At 43.5% G+C, this 22,208-nt stretch overlaps 1 protein-coding gene across 1 annotated transcript in view; it reads left to right on the top strand.

Moving 5' to 3' along the window:
• Nucleotides 1-22,090, top strand: part of MAPKBP1 (mitogen-activated protein kinase binding protein 1) — a 102,001-nt gene extending 79,911 nt beyond the window's left edge. Inside the window, exons 20-30 of the mRNA XM_075152095.1 lie at nt 2,886-3,034; nt 3,741-3,790; nt 4,313-4,549; nt 5,566-5,735; nt 7,359-7,504; nt 7,994-8,164; nt 9,053-9,131; nt 10,682-10,992; nt 11,730-12,791; nt 16,118-16,203; nt 17,204-22,090. Of these exons, the coding sequence (XP_075008196.1) occupies nt 2,886-3,034; nt 3,741-3,790; nt 4,313-4,549; nt 5,566-5,735; nt 7,359-7,504; nt 7,994-8,164; nt 9,053-9,131; nt 10,682-10,992; nt 11,730-12,791; nt 16,118-16,203; nt 17,204-17,497 (2,755 nt within the window). The 3' untranslated portion in view covers nt 17,498-22,090. The remainder of the gene's footprint in view (nt 1-2,885; nt 3,035-3,740; nt 3,791-4,312; nt 4,550-5,565; nt 5,736-7,358; nt 7,505-7,993; nt 8,165-9,052; nt 9,132-10,681; nt 10,993-11,729; nt 12,792-16,117; nt 16,204-17,203) is intronic.
• The last annotated feature ends 118 nt before the right edge of the window (nt 22,091-22,208 follow it).

Below are 22,208 nucleotides of genomic sequence, written 5' to 3'. Positions count from 1 at the left end.
TAGGCATTTGGGGAGGGGGGGTGGGAGGCAATCTGCTAGTGATCCCTACCACACAGGATGTTACAGTTTCATAAATAGGACCCTAAAGCTGAGGGTTTAAGTAGCACAAGATCAGAGTGGGAATGCTGACAACATGCCTCTTTAAATGGATAGTTGCCATTCTTGTCTGTTTTGTTTTGAGAAAAGAAAGAAGAGCTGAATTCAGGACATGCAAAAGAATACAGAGTACCTAATATCAGGTGGCTTAATACTAGAACTCCATAAAGACACGTGGCACTTTTCAGTCTATATATGTGTCCTGAAGACATTCTAACTGAAGGTCCTTCTCTGCCATTGACCCCGTACTGGCAGACCCTTCAGAAACTGGGAGCTGAAGTGTAACTGGCTCTGCCCGTCCGTACAGAACAAGACCCAGGCATCGTACTAGAATGATAGTTCCTCAGCAAAGGAAGACGACAAGAGAAAGGACAATTAAAATCCTTGCTCTGAGTCACATGTATCATGAGAATTGGACATGTCTGTACATGTTATTCTGGAATAGCTACTCTGAAACATTAATTCTGGTATAATGATGCTTTGTTGGGGTTTGGCTTAACCTGCTCTCAGCAGGAATTCAGCAAAACCCAGAAGTCTTATTCCTTTGCATTCAGAATGCTCTCGTGTGGTGCTTATTTGGAAGCAGCTCCCGTGCTTGAAACCTCACCCTAGATGACTCTGAACAAGAATTGAGGAAGAGCGTTGAGGAGATGTGTGCAACAGAGGGGCTTAGAAGAAAATCCAAAGTACATAGAAGAAGGCAGGGAAAGAAAGGAGAAAGTCGTAAAGCCCAAGTTGAGGGATTGACTTGGGCAAGCACATCAGTTAAAACACTCAAGACCTTGTGAATCTAGGTTTCATTTTCAGGAGTATCTCAGTTTCAAGTCAGTGGGCCTAAGATCCTTTTGAAAACCCCATTCAGTTATTGTCCCTTCAAGTCACAGGACTGAGTTTGAAAAGCATATTTGGGTTGTAAAAAGGAGGATGTGGAAGGGGGACATGAATTTTTGCAGGGATAATGCAAGATAGCCTTACATTTGTATCAGATACATGTCACTTCATAATTTGTTTGGCACTTCCAGTGAGGTATGAAAAAGCGCCCATCCGACTTCCAAAATATGTTTTGTATTCTCTTACTCAGCTCCTTTGAGGATATTGGAACGTACTTTTTTCCCCCTTACTAATTTTGTCAGTCACCATGTGACGGGCAGAGGCCATCTTTCTGTTTGTAACATAAAACACATTGATAGCAATCCTCCCTCCTCCACTCACACCAATGACGGTACGTGCAGGAGTTTAGCAAACACATAACCTTGCCTTGCCATCTCACCTTATCATAGTGAGGTATTCAACCAATTAGATGTTAAAATGTCTAATAATCCAACCCTTCTTCCTCAATAAACTCCTCAAACAACCATCGTGAATGCAACCAGAAGGATGCTATCAAAGTTACTGATACAAAGTTAATATTGTCTACCATATGTAAACATAATATACCTTATAGGATGAAACATGGCATAACCTCAAATGTACTGTGGTGCTTGAACTTTGTTGGGATTCCTCTGCTTAGGCACAAGAACCTGAGAGTGACAAGATGGACAACAGAAAAGAGGAAGAGACTGACAAACTCAGGTGTCAAAAGTAGATGAGGGCAGCCAACATGAAACTGTTTCAGTGGAGGACTCTGCAGACTACAATCAGTTTCACTCTTCTTTTTGCCAGAATACCTCAAAGCTCATCTGAAAGGGTCGGGTAGTTATTGCTCAGCCATTCCTAATAAAATGGAAATTAACTATATGGGAAGAAAAAAGATTAAAATCCCCTAACTACTTCTTACCATGTTTCAATACTGCCTGCTATCTGTCAGCTGCAGGAGAAGTTGGTCCCTGGCCAGGCTGGATTGGTGGATGAGCTATTTTTATTTCATGAATAATGCTTGGCACTCAACACCCACCAGTGATATCCTATAAATGTCACTCATGATGAGTTTGGCACTCTAGCTCAAGGCCATGGAGTGGGTGCTACACAGATTTATTTGTTAGGGATTCTTGATTTGTTCAATTATTGTCCAAAGTGGGTTAGTTCATTTGGTTCTGTTGACTGAAGGGGTGAGGGGAGGAAGGGGAAGAGGAGAAGAAAGAGGGAAGATAGTTTGGTGTTGGTAAGTGTCCTTGATTGGTATTGGGGAATTCTATGCTGGGAGTGCCTCTGAGGCCTGTATGGGAACACTTGTCTGATCTATTTTGATTAAAGATCTGCCCAAAATATGTTTTACATTATTCCTTGTGCCTGAAGGCTAAAAAGGCAGCAGAGCGCTCTTATGGTGGGCGGGCTGTGCCTGCAGGTTCTGCATGGTGCAATCCTTGATGTGAACCTGTCTCTTATGTGATGATTTGCCATATACCCAATTGCTGTCAAACAGGGAGTATCTCTATGAAATTTTTGATGTGTAAAACAGTTCCAGAGAGGAGATGCTTAAGGGTGGGAAAAATATTTGCCTTTCAAATATGCTTTACCATCTTGACCTTGTGAATCGGCAGGGTCTGAAATGGAAGGCCAAGCTTCATTCCACTTGACTTTCTCAGACTCGTTTACTTCTGTTCTGATTTCTGTCATCCTTCCACACATATAAGACAGTTGCTGTGGAGGCTCTACACACCTTTGTGCAGGGTTTATCTTGCCCTGTTTCTCAGAGATGGGTTTTGCTAAAGCGAGGGCTGTTTGGGAGAGTTGAGGCAGCCTGCTGAGTGCGGATGGAGGCAAGGTGGAGAACTGCCTGGTGCAGGGATTGAAATGGTGGGTAATTCTTGGGATAGACCATAATACTCCTTCCAATTTCTGCCTCCCAGGCACGAGTCCATCTCTGCCCTGTCCTCTGTGCCTGCACTCTCATCAGACAGCGACAAGGATGGTGAAGACGAAGGGAATGATGAAGATGAGTTACGTGGGCTGCAGTCTTTCCATATTCAGTCCAACTGCAACACTGAGAGAGACTCAGGTATAAATGGGAGAGGGGCATGGGCAGAGATGGAGAAAAATGGCATGAATGTGAAGGGGGGAGAAGATGAGAGACGCTGGCTTAGGGTGTAAGATATTGGCAGAAAGAGAAAGACCAAGACAGAAACAGATGGTAGACACCAAGGGGTAATGTGGAGTTGCCCATTCCTGCATTTGAGGAGGGGTACATTTCGGAGTTCTCTGATTAGAAATTCAGTTGTTAAATTGCCAAGTTTCTTGCTAGTCCCAACTGGCCAAACAAATTTTGAATTAGTGTCCTAGGCTTGGGTCTACAAGCTATTAGAAGTCCACAGAAGCCAAAAGAGATCTCACAGAAGATTCTAGAGATGTCTGATAAAACTTACAGTAGAGATTACCATTACTAATTTGAGGTATTTTTACCACAGATGCTACAGTGTATTGAGGCAGGGTTTTTTCCCTGAGCCTTTGGTGGGCCACTGCACTGTGGCAAGTGTTCTGCAATGGGTCTGCTGAGTCAGTGAAAATCTTGTATAAAACAGTATGTCTCCATTAAAATTTTGATACAACGATTTGGTAGTCCATGGGAAAGCATGTGTTGGCAGTGGTCTGCTGGTTCAAAAGGTGTAGAAATGCTGCCTTTGAGGAAAGATGAGGTAAGAGGTCTTTAAAAAGCTGGACTGCTGGCCAAGGATGACAACTAGATATATATCTTTTTCCCTTTCCAGATACAGACCTTACCCTCTCAAGAAGCCTCTCCTATTGGGAAATGAGGAGGGTGAGTTGCTAAACCTTCAAATTGTATTTCTTGTCATAGGGAAACTGGAAAAGGAACTCCCATGGAGATTAAAAACTTCATTTTCACTGGTGGGAAAGGTGCAGCTGCTGTGGGAAACCATTCAGAAGCCTCTCTGAAGAATGACTTGGGGATGGCAAAATGTAGCCTAGTTAAGAGACAGTTTCACTTGGGATTTTTACGTCAGTATCTTTCCATCAGATATTATGCTTTTGTCCCCTTCATTTCTGGCCTGAATGTCACATAGTGCTGAAGCTGATCATATACTTGGATCCGAGTGAGGCCTTTAATTGTTCAGTTATGCAAGAAGCAGCAACAAAAGTATCATCTTTACTTGATGTCTTTATGATTAAGGGAGGAATTTTAAGCTGTCTCACCGACAGCTTTGGGGCTTTTATGGAGACGGATATAATTGTGTTTTTCCGTGGGTCTTTTGTTTTCTTTCCTGTTTTTCTATCAGCAGAACTCGGTCCCTAAGACTGTCTTTCTTTCCATTTCCTTCAGGCCAAAGAGATAGCGGCAATCCAGCACTCAGAGGCACCGATGAGCAAGATGCCCCGGCAACGTGGGCGCTGGTCCCAGCCAACCAGCAACATAGAGATGACTGTGAAATCGATGCTTGACTTGCGTCAATTGGAGTCTTTCTCTGTTTCCCGTTCTCCGAGTCGAGACTCGTTGTCTCAGAACAGCAACGGGGACGACAGAGAAGAACAGGCAGATCTTCCTGTGCACATCAACAAAGTAAGGGCAGTACTGCTCTAAGGAGGTGAATTACTCTGAGTGCATCTGTCCTGCTTCTGTTTATTACTACCTATATTTATTATTACCTGATGCCATTCTTTATATCTTTAGAGGTGGCTCCAAATGCCTTCTGAGAAACCTGTTCAGATAACTCTTTTGTAGTTAGTACTCCCGTAATGTGTGACTGGCTTTTCTGCCATCTTGTAGCAGAGCCCATATGGGATCAAGGTTTCTTTCCAATGACAGAGGAAGGCCTCATGTTTTCTTTTAGCTCTTTGATTATTTATGGCAAAAACAAGCTGAGAAGCTGAGCTTGGAATTACAGATGTGTACTTGATTACCTTTTAGCTCACCCTGCTGGGGTGCAGTTTCTTGACTCCAGTAGCCACTGAAATGTGCTCATATGATGCCCTTAGTTGTGGGCTGTGCTAGATTATTAAGTTCTCTTTAAAATATATTCAAGATCTCAGTATCGATGCAAGTAATGCATGCTCATACCTCAGAAGGCTAATGACTGTTTTCCAGTAGCAGTCTGTCCTGCCGTCTAACTTCATTAGAGTTTTTCCTGCCTTTATAACTGCATGACTGAGGATAGGATGCGGCTCGCTGTGTGCAGTAAATCAGTGTTTTTCAGGTGTGGCCCACAGACCTGTCTGAACGATGTCTGATCAGTCTATAAAAGGTTGTGGAAGAACCTGCTGCCACGTGGCTTACACTCCTGATGTGTGGCCAAAGGGAGATGGGGAGTCCAGTACTTTACCAGAGAATTTGAAGGGATTGCAAACAAGAAACAAAATAGGAAACTACAGTAGTCTGTCAAGTTGAGTAGATAAGGAACAGGAAAGACATAGGAGTGCTGTGTTTTCTGATCTCAGACTTCTGATCATATACCCTGCTGTAATGTGTACTTTCCAGCTCTGCACAGCACTTGCTGACTTCAGGAAAAACATTGGTAAATCTAGTTTTCTCTCTCTCTTTTTTTAATATTTATATTTTACTTATTTTTTAAAAACCAGGTCGGCAACTCAATACCTCCCCAAGATAACCGGTCTTGTGTGCGACCCCAAGTGATTCGGCTTGTGTCTTGTGAAGAGGGGATTTTCTCTCAAGAATTGGAACCTTCTGAGAGTGAGGAGTGTGTAATCTACCCTGAGCAAGATGAAATCCATCCTACAGACCCTAGCAGGTTAAAAATAAGCTCTCTGCTGTGCATGGCTTAGACGTTTCTGTTTTAGTTTGCTTGCAGCTTGTGTGGTAACTTGGATGAGTTGACTTACTGCCTGATTGATGCCAGGCATGTTTAGTTGAGAGTTTTATGCCAACCTGATGCTAAAGAGATCTGAAACTAAGAAGGCACCATTAAAATAATGTTTCCTTGGAGGAAACTGCACATTAGCAGCCCCCTCCAGTTTTTTTTTTTTGTTGAATAAACAACTTGGGAGCAGCCTTTTTGCTTTCTCCCTTATCTGGATTGAAATAAGCAAGGGAAAACTTGGAAGCTGGAAAACCACCCAACAGTGACACATACGTGGCAGTGAAATGTCTGCTCAGGAGAAATGACAGGACACTATTATTTATGACAATTTCAAACCTAATTAGGGAAGAATTTAACAAATGTAATATGTGATGACCCTGTTGTGGGAAATAGAACGGCTTGCATGAGATAGATGGAATTGAAAAGGACACTGGAGACAGTGGAGATGTTTTTTCTTCCTCTGCTGTTTTTTCTGGTTTAGTTTTACCTCACTTAATTTTCTGTTTCATTCTGTGCTCCATTTTTTTTCCTTCCCTGAATTTTATTCTTCCCTTCTCCTCTTAACCTGATGCTAATAGCTGCTTAATTTCCTCTGTCTCCTCCTGATCTGCAGAGTGGGCTGATAGCTTTAGATGGGCTTTTATGCAAGAGAGTGTGCCAAGATTTTGCAGTTGAAGCTGCTAGGTTTCTCCCAGTTTCTCTTTATTTACATTCTTAATTTTATTATAACACTTGGACAGAGCAGACCCATGTGCTGCTCCATCATGTAAGATAGGGTGGCCCTCTGGTGATGTTGGATACAGACTGGACACGTCTCAAAGTGTTCTGAGTTTGCAGGCTGCCAGGGGTAATTGCCGTTCAGCTCCATTGAGTGACTTCTGCATCCTACCTTGCATTGGACTACATCTGAAACCAAAGTATTTCATAAAGTGGAAAACTGAAGTCCTCAGGCATCAGCCAAAAGAACAGTGCTGCTGTCATTTGACAAAATAAGACTCATGAAATCACAACAGAAATCAGGAACTCTGTCCTACAATATTGTATTTTTGTACAACTTCTTCAGTAAATTAGTCTTGCTCAAACTCAGAATCTTCTCTCTCTTGCAACACAGAAGTTGCCCAAAGAAGCAGGTCATAAACATGGGAAAAAAACTATATTAGGGCTCAAATCTATGGCAAACTGGAGTTTCTATCATGCAGGTATAGGCCTGGTTTTAGTCCCTTTTTCATTACATAAACCTCTACGTTTGTTCCTCACCTGTGCTGGAAATCAAGCCAGAGCAGTGCTGTGCTGGTGCCTGGTAATCATGGGAAACTGGCAACGCCCAGAAAGTCAGACAGTCCCCTTGAGACTTCACTGTCCAAGCTTAATGAAATGCAAAAAATATACTGTATAATGATGAGAGAAATCAACTTCTTTTTCTCTTTAAAGCCTTACTTTTGTAATCAAAGGTGTAACTAACACAGGTAAGGCCTTATTAAAGTTAGAATGTCCTTCTTTACATGTAAACCAAATATCTCTTCTAGTGTTGCATCTTTCCTGTCTCTCTTGTAGTGAGTTCCAGGTAAAAGCGTTGCCCCACGGGAAGCTAAGTAGAGGTTATCACAGTAATGGATGCCCAGACAAACACAGTCCTGATAGTGCCTGCTCTGTAGATTACAGCAGCAGTCGTCTGTCCAGCCCAGACCATCCAAATGAAGGTAAGACGCAAAGATCTTATAAATGTTTTCCTATGTGATGTGGAACACTGCAGAAAGTTGCTGGGGTTGTTCTGTGCCGTGTTTATCAGTTGCTATCCTGATCTCTAATACTTGATCCTCTTCGTGAGCTGAACTGAGGTCACACTCCTGCTAGTCTTGCTAGAATTGCTGTGAAGATTCAGGCACATTTGAACAGACACTTCGGTGAAGCCACTGTAGAGGCAGGAGTTGGTTAAAATGCGCTTTCCTTGGTGCATCTTTGGCTTTCTTTTACCTTGCTAGGTAGGGAGGCATGTTTAGTATTGATTATCCCATAGGCTATGCTGTTTGTGGGATATGGTAGATTAGAGAATTACACTTCATGCTGACCGACTTTTGCTTTAACGTTCTAGGTTCAATTTAGCATCTTTGCTGAATATCTTTTTTTAACCTGACTAATGTTACTGTGATTATGCTATTACAGCATTGTTTTTTTCTGCCTTTTCCCAGATTCTGAAAGCACCGAGCCCCTAAGTGTGGATGGCATCTCAGACTTGGAGGGAGAGGAAGGAGAGGAGGATGTGGGTAATAGCATGCCGGAGGGAGAAATCCCCCAGACACCCGATCAGGAAAAGTTCCTCAGGCAGCATTTTGGGACCCTGGGCAGCTCTGATGGAAAAGGTACAGCGCTCTGCTCGGTGGGGGGACTTTGTGAGGTCACTCCAGATTTGTCCCCTGTATAAATCAAACCAGGCTGCAAGTTCTGCTAGGCTTTCGTGGGTGTCTGGTTCCCCATTTTTGCCCCCTTGTACACAATGTAGAGAGGCCTAAAGAAGAGCAACATCTGTTAACTCCATCAGTCTGTTTGTGTGGATGAGATTGAGGTCTGTGTCAGTTTGGATTCAGTATTGTCCCTGGAATCCTGAAGAGCCGTTCTCTTGTTCCCAGACTAGTTTTTCCTGTTGTGTATGAAGGGATGAACTGTATGTTCACCGCTCCCCCCCCCCCATAGGTGACATGCAGTGGCCTCTAGTGGTATATTAAGGTACAACAAATGTCACAAAAGAAAAGGCTGAAATGCTGGGTGGAGGGAGAGAATAAGAGGAGAGACATCAGAGTGGCAAAGGAGCTGGTTAGTCTTTATCGACCAACTCAGAACAAAGCGTATCTTTCTAGAATTGATAATGATTGCAGGCAGCAATATCTATGCGAGTTGTCTGTTTTCTTTTTTTTTTCTTTTTTTTTTTTTCCTTCTTTCCTTTGATTGGTTTGTTTTCTGCTTGATGCCAGTGCCTCACAGTCCTACACGCAGGATAGGACACAAAGGGAAGAGAAAAAGGAGGAGGCGTACTCTTAGGGAGAGTAGCAGTTTAAGACAGAGTAATCTAAGTAGAACAGAAAAGGCAAAGGCAATGAAATTATTTCATTCTCTGTGGTTTTAGTCAAAAAATCCCCTTGGATATGGGGGAACATTTGATGGCCTCTGTGATAAGAAAATGCGTGTGTCAGAATGTTTGTTCTGGAACTAAACTGCTCCCTTTTTCTCTCCCCTTTAACCAAAATTTTTAGGTGGCTCATGTAGGAATCTGGAAAGAACTGAAAACCTCAGCATTTCTTCTCGCTTGCTTTCCCAGTCGCCGGCTCTCAGGTATGGCTCTGCTTGTTTTGAGTGTTTCTGTCTGTTTTTACTAGTGGTGAGTGGGTCTCGTGCTAGGCCCTGGGTCAAAATAGTTGAGCAAACTTCTGGCCTTAGCATGCCTAGGCACAGCAAAGTGTTAGCATAGCTCCTGGCAGGCTGGTTCCAGACCCTTGTGATTTGGACAAGCCGTCCTGTGTCACTTCAGCTGTTCTATTTCTTCCTAAAGCAACACTGTTGTTTTGTTCTTTTTCCTCTTTCAACAATGTGCTTAATTGTTTCATGATTAATGCCGTGATTGATTAAGCTGGAGGAATCGCTAATCATCTAATTTACTCTTCACTGTTTATGCTCTGTTTATTCTTTTGCATTTCATTCAGCTTGGACAATGAAAGTAGGCTTGTCAACTTTTCCTTTGTTTTACGGTCTTTTCTTACTCAGCTTCGTTTCTCAGTCCCGTGCCTTCACAGGGTGCTCTGGTGTCTCATACAAAGCCCCATGGCGATATTATTCTTCCAAAAAATACCTCAACCCTAAGGCACCCCAAAAGGCCTCTCCAAGCTGTTCCCCTTGTTGTTTAAAAAAAAATCCCCACAAAACAAACAAAGAAACAAAAAACAAACAAAAAATGGGGAAATACTTTTGTTGATTTGGGTTCATAAATGTTTAAAACAAACAAATACTCCTGTATTCCTCTAAAATGACAACCTGAAGTCTCAGCTTATACAATGAAATTAATTTAGGACTGAGCAGATTTTGGTATATCTTCTATGGTTCACCAGCTGTGTCTAGATTCACCATGTTAGGGAGATTTTTTTTGTCACTGCTGTATTCAGCTGCTGCTGTCAGGAGTGCCTCTTAGTCTGACTCGCATTGGGATCTTATGTTTGGGAAGAAAGCCAGTGGTTAGCTATTGTGTAAGCTTCTGGAGAGTTGCAATGGCGAGTGAAGGAACTCACTGGCGCTCTAGAGACGTAACAAGAGAGGTAGTTTTAGATTATGAAAACCTCTGGGTTTTTAATCTGTTCAACTGTTCAAACATGCCAGATTGAAAGTTGCCTCCTTTCAGAGGTAAGCCCACCGTGCTTGTCTGAAGTGGAGAGGAAGAGGAAATTAGGCTTTCTTCCTGAAGATACTGACCAGCTTTCCTAGTAATTATGCTTTCATAATGCTAGGAAAGTGTAATTACTTTCTCTTAGGGTATCTGAGAATGGAAAAGATTTCATTGTTAGTAAGGTGACCTGAGAGAAAAGACCTGACCTGACTTTGCCCAGTCTTCCCTCTGCCTGGAATTTTTCCTTCTCTTTTGCCTTCACCCTTTACAGTGTGCCCCCTGGAAACAGTGACCCAATGCTATTTGTGATCGCGCAGCCTAAGGTCAAATGCCTGAAGACCAGTGATGAGTAGAATGAAGTGGTAACAGCCTAGGGCATTTTTGACTTCAAAAAATCCAGATAGGGAGGGGCTCTTTATCCCGGAGAAACTGGCTTAATGCGTGTGTCTGTTTGTCCAGGGCAACATACTTACTTGTTTTAACTGGGATTTCTTTTCATGTTCTCTAGACGATTATCACTCTCTTCGTCAAATCTGATACTGGATTCAAAGCCAATCGAGCCGCCAACCCAGACCAATCGGTTTACACCAGACCTGTTGAAAAATGGCAGCGGCCATCTTGGTGATGTATTGGAGAACAGCCAACTCCTGGAGAGTGTAAATTCAAATCGGGCTGTTTATGTGCAGAAAAAACGCAGATCAGCTTTGGAGGCCAGCAGAGTCGGTATGGCTCCTGGACGGGTTATAGCATCCTTTCCAGAAGGCCCTGTGAATGCAGTGATGAGAAAGGCACAGTCAGTTCACGACCTCGTTCATGAGGGTAAGGACACAGGTTGGAATGATGGTATAAACCCGAGAATGAAATGAGGAGATTTGAGCTTGAGTAGAGATTTAAATTAAGCTTATGTCTTTCTGCGTTCTGAGCTGCAGGCTTTGCATGTCTTCTAACTCTTAGCCTGTCAAGGGAAGATATTTTTAATTTTAATGCAGATGCTGGTCTCCTAATTATCAGTCTCTGATATTTGTCTGGCAGCTGTGGGAGGAGCAGTGCCAAGGTTGAAATGAGACTGAAGCTCCCCAGGCTGGGGAGGAGAGAAAGAGGACAGGAGTGGGGGCAGTAGGAGGGAGCTTACCGTATCCACGCACTCTGTGTGAAAGAACTTCATTTTTGAAACAATCATCTCATGAACCATCAATAAGCACTCAGTTTGTTTTAAAAAAAATAAACCTCATCACTGCAACACCATATATAAGCTTTTGCCTGCTTCCTCTGGCCTCTCAGTTAACGGTCACAGTGGTCTGAGGTCTTCTGGCCATACACTTTAAGAACAAGTCTCTCTCATCAGGTAAGCAGCAGTGTGTAAACAGGAGGAGGGATGGGCAAAAAAGAAAGCTGTTGAGGCTTGGTGATATTAACGTGCAGCAGTGGTTCTGTACACCTCTCCCAGGGGCTGAGCTGAGGCATATAGCCTGGAGCAGCTCTGTTACTTTCCGATTTTGGAATTCACTGCAGGCTCTTGTCTATTTTTGGTATGTTTGTCTGTTTAATTTTCACAGATAAGGGTCCTGGAGTGATATCCTCTGCCAAGCAGCGTCCTCAGACTCTTATGGTGGTTGAGAAGGATCCCAGACCTAACAATTGCAGGGTGTTATCAGCCAGTATGTTGAAGATGGATGGATCTGGTGCTCTGCTGGCCAAAGATGTCAGGTCTGCAAAACCAAAGTCCTACATGAACCCCACAACAAGCTTCCGGGCTAAGATGTCAAGGAGCGTATCTGTAGGGGAAAATCTGTACCTTGGTTACTCCACTGAAATGTTGACTGATGGGAGGACTAGCCCTCCAGTGGCAGAGAAGACACAGTTTAGTTCCACAGCAGATGCTGAGAAGATTAAGCTACCAGTGAAAGAAAATGTGCCAGTGAAGCCAGCACTTCAGCCAGTTGTAAACTGCTCATCTCCCAAGTCCTTCCACAGCAAGTTGGCATCATCAAACCGAGCACATCTGATTCTTGATATTCCCAAGCCATTGCCTGATAGACCCACACTGGCCTCCTTCTCACCCACTACCAAAACAAAAACCCTGCTTGAGCCACAGTCTCCTCAGTCACCTGCTGGGGCCTGTAAAAAGAAACCCTCTTTTCCTGAGGTCCGAACCTCCAAGAGGGAGAATCAAACTGCTGGGTCTCTCATTCCTGCTAGAGAGATCCCAACAGGACTTGCTAAGGAGAGCCCAGTGGAGAATCCAGTCTCAAGGACAAGTTGCCAGGATGAGCCAGGGGTCACTAATCCACAACTGAGGGAGTTGTCAGAGGGTCGGCACCTAAGGTCTCCTGAGGGCACATTGACCAGGTGCAGGGAGAGGATCACCGGCATCGCCTGTGTACTAGACAACCAACCTGGACTTTGCCCACTAGACCCCATCAGGCCGAGGTCTCCTACATCTATAACTGCCTCGGCACAGGTCTCAGGTGTGCATGGATACCCATCTCTTATCTTCCCCCTTCTGTCTCCTGTCTTTGTGAACCGCCTCACGATCCCATCACATTTCTTTACGTCCAGCTTCTGGCCTGTCTCGTCCTGTCTGCACCTGTCTCGTTCCATAAGCCATCCCCTCAATGGTGAGACACTTCTTCAACCTGACATCTTTTTCTCAGTCTTTAATTTCCATTTCCTCTGGGTCTTATGTCTGAAGGTCCTTTTTAGCTGAGTGTTTTGTAGACCTCAGCACTCTCATGTTTTTAGTCATACAATTACATGTAGGGGCTAAAACCTTTTTCTGGTCAATACTAAAAGCTGACGTGCTGGGGATCCCCATGAGTGTGTGTAGGTTACATCCCCCGTGTCCTCCTCAGAGAGTATGTCTGACCAGCAGATGAAGGTGCAAGCCAACATGTGCTAGCAGAACCTAGCAAGCACAGATAATAGTGACAGCGAAGTTATGCCAGGCAGCTCAGGCTTTACTTTGTTAATGTGCAAGTGTGCAGGGTCCAGAAGGGTTTGCGTACAGTTTCTTGCTTGAGATGAGGCTTGACTAAGGCGAGTTCCTTGCTGTAGCCACCTGTGAGAGCGAGAAAGTCTCTGTGCTGCTATCACTCTGCTTTGAGGACATGTCTGCAAACTGGGTATGCAATGCACGCGCAGGTCCAGCCTTTGGGTTTGAGCATAAAGAACTTGGATTAATTTTTGAATGATCTCTAGTTTGGAGAAAAAGGTATGAGGTGGGAAACTGTTTTACCTGCTGAAAACAGCTCTTGGATCTGTTACAGGCCCTGGTTGAAGGTACTTCAATCAAATGAAAACTAGCAGGTAACTTCAAACTGAAGCAAAAATCCTGCCCTCCAAGGCAGGAAAACCTCCAGTGGCAGAGAAGACACAGCTTAGTCCCACAGCATCTGCGGTGGGACTAAAACCTCCAGAGGTTTTTCTTTTGTGTCACAACCTGAAAGGAAATATGCCTTCCTGAAATGCTCAGCTGAGTCGAGCAGTAGGAAGCGGGATGTTAACCACTGCAGTGATACCTTCAGGGGACTATACAGTGCACAGTTTTTAATCCCTTTTGCTATGTTGTTCTTATTCGTATCTGAGAAGGGACACCTCTGTAATCCTCTATCAATTACCTTCTGTGGCGCCAGGCTGCTCCACCATTCATCGCAATGGTTAAGTGCAGTATTTCTGCACCCAAGCATTGCAGAGGGATAATCTGGTTTCGATGCACTGTTATTTTTCCTTTTGCATTTCTGGAGGGATCAAACACCCTAAGATTGAAGCACGCTTATGTAAAACAGGAAATGTGTTTTGTCTGAGGGACCTGCTGTTCTTATACCATAGGCTAGCTCCTCTGTAGAACAGCGAGTGCATCTGAAACTTTCAGACCCTACCCCCACAGGGGTAAGGTTTGCTCCAACAGCAGATGCAGCCCGGAGCTGTGCAATCACATTCTACAGCAGAGAAGTAACAGTCCCGTTGTCTGTACTCTTTAGGCTGAGTTTTCTCTTCTAGACTTGGGAATCAAGCTGCATATCACATGGTTTTTGGTCAGTTGCTATGAATCTTTGCAGAATTAGCACAGATAACGCAGAGAAAGAGCAATTTTTTTTGCAGCAGTGATTATTATTTTTTTCTTAAAGCAGCTCCCAATACATAGCACACCCTGACAGAATATTTAGCAGCATCCTTTAGTGAGTTAGGATGATTTAGCACAGTGGATCTCCAATTTTTTTTTTTCCTCAACAGAGCTGTCAGACTTCAGCTTCTTGCAGACCATGTTTCCCAAATTTTTAGTGGTAGATGCTGGAAAAGCTGTTTAGATCCAAGTCGGCTATTGTTGGGAACAATTTACTGTGGCTTCTGTGGATCATAGTGTGGCAGTTTAGATTAGAACTGTAGGATTGACAGAGACCTGTTCTGCTTCTGACTTGCTCTGTGACTTTGGGTTTCCACTTAATTTTTCTGTCCTTCCATTTTCCTGCCCGTGTAACAGCTGCAGATAAAGAGACTTAATTGTTTTTGTTAAAGCATTTTGACATCTACAGTTAAAATGCTGTAGGTGTGCTTAATACTGTTGCTGTGTTTAATATTCTCTGCTGGTTTCTGAAGAGCTCTGCTCTGCACACCCAAGAGGCAGAAAATGCCTGTTACTCAAGCATTTATGTTATGTTTGTGACCTTTCTCCAGACTGGCAGCTCACAAAGCTGGAGACCAGCATAAAAAGCATGATCAGAGGAGATCCAGAAACGATCATGAGAAGAAACAGCTGGGTTTAAAACAAAAAGAGGGGAGGAGGGGAGCAGCAAAAAAAAAAAAAAAACTGGTGTAAAAAAAAAGGCAAGAATCTTGGACTGCACTGAAGCCCACTGTGCTCAAACTCTACAAGGTTGGGTGATTTGGGAACAAAAAATGCAGATGGAAGGATTTGTTCATGCCCCTTTGTTCTTCTAGATGTGTTTGTTTATGTATAAATAGATGTTTTTCTAGCTGTATTTGTTTATACATTGTCTAGATGTATTCATAAAATTATCTAAGGTCCCCTCCAGCCTCTTCAAAGATGATGTTCTCAGAAGCACAGAAATAATAGTGTTAATGTGACCAAGTTTTGGTTTTAGGTAACTAAAGGAAGTCGAGTGGCCTTTGTCCAGCCTTTGCAAATTGAAGATACCTGCAGATTGTGCGTGTGTCTATGTCTTTGTTCATGGTTTACGTCTAACTCATGCAAGTGTTTATTTTATTAAAACATTGCAGGCCTTCAACTCTGATGCTTTGGAGATCACTTCTGGAGGGAGCAGGCAGAAGATGGTGTTCTTCGGTTTCTTGCTTTTATTTTTCATTTTCGAATTACGGTGTTTCAGCAGTGCATATCCTGGGTTGCTCAGAAGTGTGATTCTGTTGTGACTGAGTTTGTTTGTCAACACTCCTCTGGACCTCAGTCCTCACTAGAGAACACTGTTATAATTCAGTATAATCCTTCATCCTCAGCGCTTAGTTGTACACTGCTGAAGGATACATGAGGGGGAGCGTGTAGATTTCTGACCAGGTGGAGGCTAAATTAGAAGCTTCTCAGATCGGTCCCTTTTGCCACGGGAAGCCTTCATTCAAACTTAACTTTAATTATAATTGAGAATTGCATGGGTAATCTGTGACTATCCTTGACTGTAACAAAAACGTGTGATCAGAGAAAAACCATTGTTGACTTTGGAGACGCTAAAGACTGGAAAAATAGGAATGTTTGAAACAAGCAGCATCTCTAGGTAGTATGAAGGAAAGCTCATGTAGAACTTGCCTGTTTAATGATTGGCTCAAACCAGCCCTAAAAATGGAATGAGAAGTGTGTGCACATGGTCTTTCAAATATATATTGAAAAAAATGTTTTCTTACCCAACTGTGAGATCACGGATATTGGAGCACGTCTGTGCCTTAATTTGTTTTTTTATTTTTTCCTCTCCTTCAGAATCGTGTATCAGCGTAGAGCAGTGTGAGCACGTGGTATCCGAGCTCCAGGACAGCATGCGCAAAGCTATTCATCTTTACCGCATGGTGAGTGACCTCAGACACACGCTCTGTTACAGTAGGTTGGCTTTACAGCCCACGGGCATTGAATGTATGTGCTCGCTGGCTCAAGGTGTTCTCTTGACTGGGTGTTCAGTGACACAAGCTGTCTGGTTGTCCACTTGACTGCACCTTAAGCTTGAACTGTGGAGGTAGGAACTCCTGATTTCCAACTTCTGGATTTTCTAATGGCTTGCTGTGGTACTCTGAGCAAATCAATTAACTTTTCACTCTGTTTAGCCTATCTGTAAACTGAAGATAACAGTATGCTCTTTTTCAAAGGGGTATTAGGGAATTAGTTAATATTTATACAGTGCTTCAGAGATACGAAATATTATAGGAGCTTTAAGTTTTAGTATCCCCATCTGTTCTCTGTCTTTGATGCCTGGGAAAAGGATTAGCAAATGTGAGATACCATGGGAATCCAGCTGTGAGAGGGAGCGACCGCTCTCCTGTCCCTCTCACTGCCAGACCAGAGTTACATGCAGAGCAATATAACAGCTCTTTGTTTCTTTGCTTAGCACTGATCTGTCAAGTCTCCTGTAATAAGCGTGAAACTTCCACAGTGAGCTTCTGCCACGTGGTCCTCTGCAGCTCTGGCCTTAGCGCTTGCGTTAGCTCTCTGACCTTGCCCTGTTCCTGTGACCAGCTGCATCTGGCAGACAGGAAGAAAAGGAGACTGGCCCTGTGCTGCAGCTGGGAAACGTAGCATCTCCTTAGACCCCGTATAAGGGGGACACTACCCAAAAATGTGCTTCCCATCTCTATCCTATTGGAGTAATGCCCCTGGGTTTTGTGTAGTAACTAGCAGTATTGGATGCATGCCCTGATACATGACTAAATTGGCAGTCTCGAATGTTGAAGAAAAGGACACTTGAGTGGTCTGCAAATCTTCATGGCTTCACTTCCCTAACGGGCTGAAACTGCTTACTTGGTGCTCTACCTAAACCCCAACGCATTCTTTTTTTTCTTTTCCCTCTGTTTTCAGGTGTTAAATGATACGGAGTCTTCTACTGACAAAGATAAAATAGCAGGCCTCCTGACAGAAACATTCTCCTCAATGAAGAAAGAATTGGACTCTTTGAAGGATGAGGAGGAGCTTCCAAAGGTTAAGGAGGTACTGGTGAAGCCACAAGATACCACTAGCCCGCTGAATGAGGGATGTGGTGCCAATCTACCGAGTCCCAAGAGCTTGGGAGATGAGCAGACACTAGCTTTGCTGGAACAGTACTCAGAGCTATTGCTACAAGCTGTGGAACGACGCATGGACAAAAAACTCTAAGGGGGTGGCTTTCAGGTGTTTGTGAATACACAGAAATAATCCCAAGACGAGGACCACAGAGAGAGCTTCAGACCAATGCTATCATTGCACTGGTCTAGGGCTGGTGGGGAGACCTCTGTAAATTGATTTCCTCAGGCCCCTACATCTGACTTGCTCTAATTCTTAGCAATGTGCTGGCCACAATTTTAATATTTTTTCCCCAATGGTCTTCAACTTCCTGTCTCTAGACAAAGTCTTGAAAGAGGAGTTTGGAGAAATTGCCTTGAAATTTCTTCATAGCCAGGAGGTCAGGATGTTTGGCACCTAAGAAACAAAGAAAATCCAGTTTATCCAAGAAATTCTGAACTGCTGACTAAAAACAAAGGAGTCCAAGTGAAGCCAATCCCTTCCTCTCCAAGGCTTCATGAGAATCAAGAAGCAGACTTTTAGTGGGTTTATTTATTAATTTATTTTTCTGACTGTTGCTCTATGTCATGTTTGCGGCTATTATCTTTGTCCTTTTACAAAAACTGTCAATCCCTTTGCCATATCCCAGCGAGAAACAATCTCTGTATTATAAATCCCCAACGGGGAGACAGGCTGGAGTGTCTGTGCAATTAATGAACTGTTTTCTGCTTAAATCTTGTCTTGCTATTCTTTCTTTTCCTGCCTTAGTTTTGTTACCTGGAGTAATCCTGTTGTTGTCATGACAACCCTGTCTGCTTTTCTTTTGTTTCAAGACAGTCCCTACACTGTATTTTATCTGCATTCACCTCTGGGGGAAGGCTCTGCAACCCTTAGACCACTCTTTGGAGATTACTTAGTGAATTCAGTAGTGGTATTTTTAATCTGGAATTTGACATTCTATTGATACTTCAGACTGGGTTTTCTGCAGACATTTTAAAAATGGGATTTAAATAGAAATATGAAAGTTTGTTTCTGCCACCTTGCATGATTAGGAATTGGATATTGACTTTGATGTTATCATGACTGGGAAATTTGGGGTGATGATTTATTTGTTGAGAAGTGACATGGAAAAGCTGGTTTCCATCCCTTACAGTGTAACTCCGGATTTGAGAGATCTTCAGTGCAACAGTTCATCCGTGTCATTTGTTCATTTCAGTGGGATAGGAAAATGTTTTCTTCTTGCTTTTCCAGGAAAACAGAATATTTACGTCCCAAGAAAGCTGGGGTTCTTTTACCTTTTGTAAAACTGTTTCAACTACCCAGAGAAAATGGTTTCCCAAGAATTTCAAACAAGATATTTTGGGACATGATTACCACCATTTGCCCTGCCCCCAGCATCTTTGCTTTCCATTAATTTCTTGTCTGAGAAACAGAAAATCTTTCCTTCTTGCATTTGTGTGTGCAATACTCTTCTCACCCTGTGGAGCTTCTCTAAGCCCATGCTAACTTGTGTTTGTTGTGGCTTAAAACTGTCCAGTGATGTTTTTTGGTCAATGATAATCTAAGAAAAAAAATTTCAAACCAATGAAATTCTTCAGCACCTTCCCTCTTACTCCCACTCCTTTCCACAACAGGGACAGATATACAAAATGCTTTATTTCTTCCTCCATCTCCAGTCTGTCTTGTATTTATTTTAAGGTAGAGCAGTGTAATCCATAAAACTAATGCAAGCTACGAGCTTTCAGTGGGAGAAAGACTGCTAGCATCTGTGGAAGTCACTCAAAGGCAGCCAGGCTGCACCACTTGGTTCCACAGGTTACAGGCTTGAAGCAGTTTTCTTTCATTTTACTGTCCTGGCTGTCATCTCTTTGAAACCCTGCGGCACTCGGAAATGTGGTCTGTTGACTTCTTGTCTTTCTGTGACTGGAGATCTGCAGTGCAGTCTTTTTTTCTACTGGGCTGGCCAGACTGGTGTAGGATGACGTATTTCTTCCAAATAACTCCAGGGTTGGATAATGTGCTGTTCTCGCTCCCCCCCGAACAGGTTTGCTGGCTGATCACCACTGCCGAGTGCTTCACGACTTGGCAGTATGGGGAGCACATTGAGAGCTTTCCAGCTACTTCTGCCTGTAATGTAAATCTGCCTAATCATGTTTCAGGTGTCCTTGCTAACCTTTCCTTCCATGGGCTTTTACTGAAACTCTAAAAGTGTTACTTTCTAGTCTTGCCTCAGCGCTGCATTGTGCTGAATCAGCTGGTGTCCTCGGTCCCATGGGCAGCTTCTCTTGCACAGACAGGTTTTGCAAAGGAAGGCAAGTTGAAAACCAGAGAGGAAATTTCTGGCAGTTTCCTTGAGTGAAAAGGTGTGCTGGAGATGCCGTGAGTGGAATGTATGATGGCAGGCGTGTTGGGTCTGTGATGGAGTTAGTGTGGGTCAAGCTTGCTTTTGAGGTGATTAGTTCCTCCACTTTCAGACTGTGAACATATGTCCTAGCATACAGGAAATTTCTTGCTGTACTGGGACCACAAGACACTCAGGTAAAATAGCAGTCCCTTCAACCCAGGTATCTTTTGGTACTGGTGATAACGGTTTAAGGGTCCTTTATATTACTTCCCTGTGCAATTTTATTCCATTTTATTATTTAAACTTTGAGGTAGTAACGAAAAGGGTCAGCGATGATACAGAACAGCCAGTGGCGAGAATGAAATTCCCATTAAGGTAAAGAGCAACAACCAGTGAAGCTGGCATAGAGATAAGACACAAAGCTCCTCGGAAATGAGTTGCGTGAAGCAAATCTGATTTTTAAGCTCATCACAGTGGGTTTTGCTTCCTGGAATGGGTTTTGCTTGGGGTCATGGCTGCATACGGGAAACCAGAGGTAAAACCTGATCAGAATGATGGTAAGAGAAGTGTCGGCAAGTAGATCAGCTGGATGATGGTTGTGTAGTTTAAAATAAATTAGAATAGTGTATGAAGGGCACACAGAAAAACAGAGTAGAGGTAGAGATAGTCTTGGCCTGAGGAACACCATTTGGCCAATACCTGTGAAAGATGTAGTGCAGAAAGGCTTCAGGAACGTAGATTTAGGACTGAGACGGTGATCTGTAATTGAAGAATGAATTGGAAGGGGATTGTTTTTAAGTATGTCCTATTGGGCCTCTCGTTTCTTCGCTTGCTGTCCTTTAAGCAACTGTTTTTTCTTAAACGGCAAAGTCGTGAGCTGTTTGCCCAAGGCTTGGATGTTACGAATTGAGTGGTAGAAGCCCCGTAAAAGAGATGCTGGTGCCACAAGTTTGTTGCTGAGAGGGGTGAGGTGATAGTGTTGCTCTTTATAATTTGAGACTGAGCCAACTGATTCTTCCCTGCTAACTTCCTATTGCTGGCAGTAGGAAATATTCCTAAAAATTCTAGTTTACGGAACAAAGAGAGCGTAAATGCATTGCATTTCGTTGCACCTTGTGAATATGTTTCACCACAGGCTGTCCATTGGGCCAGGTAGAGAAATACCGAACGGTAACTGCCTGGGAAGTGAAGAGGCTTGTGGGAGGAAGTAATAAACTTGAGTCTATCCCTCTTACCGGTTTGTGATCCCTCTTACTGGTTTGTGTGGGTGTTGGTATAGGCACAACCAGATATCTGTATAAGACAAGTTATTTGTTTAACATAAAGCCTGAAAAAATAATTTGGACCTACCTGTCCTCTTTGCATACATTTTTGTCCCCTCCAACCCAACATTCCTGGTCGAAATGAGAATATATGTTGGGGGTTTTTTTCCACCTTGTAAATAGTATTACTTTCCCTGTTGGGACCCCGTGGTTCATTCTTGGGCCCTCTGAACTGGTGCAGAAGGAAGGGCTGCAGCCTGGGAGGGCAGCAAACTCTTTCTGTTTTATTTCCTGCTGCAGGCAGGGTAACCCCTTCCTCCTCTCTGTCCCTCGGTAGCACCCAGGAGCTGTGTGTATGGGAGCCTGCGTTTCTTCCACCTCTTCTCTCAGGTTGTCCTCTCCTTTCCATGGAACCTCCCAGGTTGGGGCAGGCCTTACAGCAGCCCCCTCCCCAGTCCCCTGCTTTGCAGACTTCATCGTGACTCAGAGGAATCGGGACGTTTCTTTCCGGGAGTAGAAACATACGAACTTAATTTTTTTAAAAGAAAGAATCTGTATATAATTATATATAAGAAAAAATGAAATACAGGTATTTAAACACCATTGGTAAATTCATGCATGTGTACGTTGTCTCCCCCCACCCCACCCCATTGGATCTGTAGCATCCAGGGTACTAAATGACAACCACCTCATTAAAATAATAGACAGGTCTTACAGCAGCCCCTGAGCGAGCAGGTGCTCCCTTCTCTGGATGAGACCAGCACGTCCCGTATTTCAGATCGTGTGTGTAAGTAACGCGGGGCCGGCTGGGGCTGCATTCGCCTGGGTCACCCGCTGTAGAGCGCGGAGGGGGGATGCCCGGGGCAGCAGCGTTAGGAATAAGCCATGTCCGCTCCTGGGCAGCGGGCAGGCACCGCCCGTCTGCTCCAACACTGCCCTTGTCCTTCACCCGTTCAAAAAACAAATCCTTCCTGCTTTATTTATAATTGTGTGTTTTTATACTTTCGGCTTTAGATAAAATAATCCTTTAAAATGTCTTTTTTTTTTAATTATTTGGGAAAAAAATAATAAAAATCGTTTGTTGGGTTTTTTTTTTTTGCACTGTGAGGCTTCCTCCGGGAGCTGTTTTTAACTCTGTATTCATTTGTACTCCGTGTCTTAAACTGTTTCAATAAAAATGTGACCATTTCTTACCGAGCTGCGCCACCCCCTCGCGAGC

The sequence above is a fragment of the Calonectris borealis genome, chromosome 5, assembly GCF_964195595.1.
Source record: "Calonectris borealis chromosome 5, bCalBor7.hap1.2, whole genome shotgun sequence".
Classification (NCBI taxonomy): domain Eukaryota; kingdom Metazoa; phylum Chordata; class Aves; order Procellariiformes; family Procellariidae; genus Calonectris; species Calonectris borealis.
The sequence above is the reverse complement of the archived record's forward strand: the minus strand, read 5'-3'. Positions and strand labels throughout refer to the sequence as shown.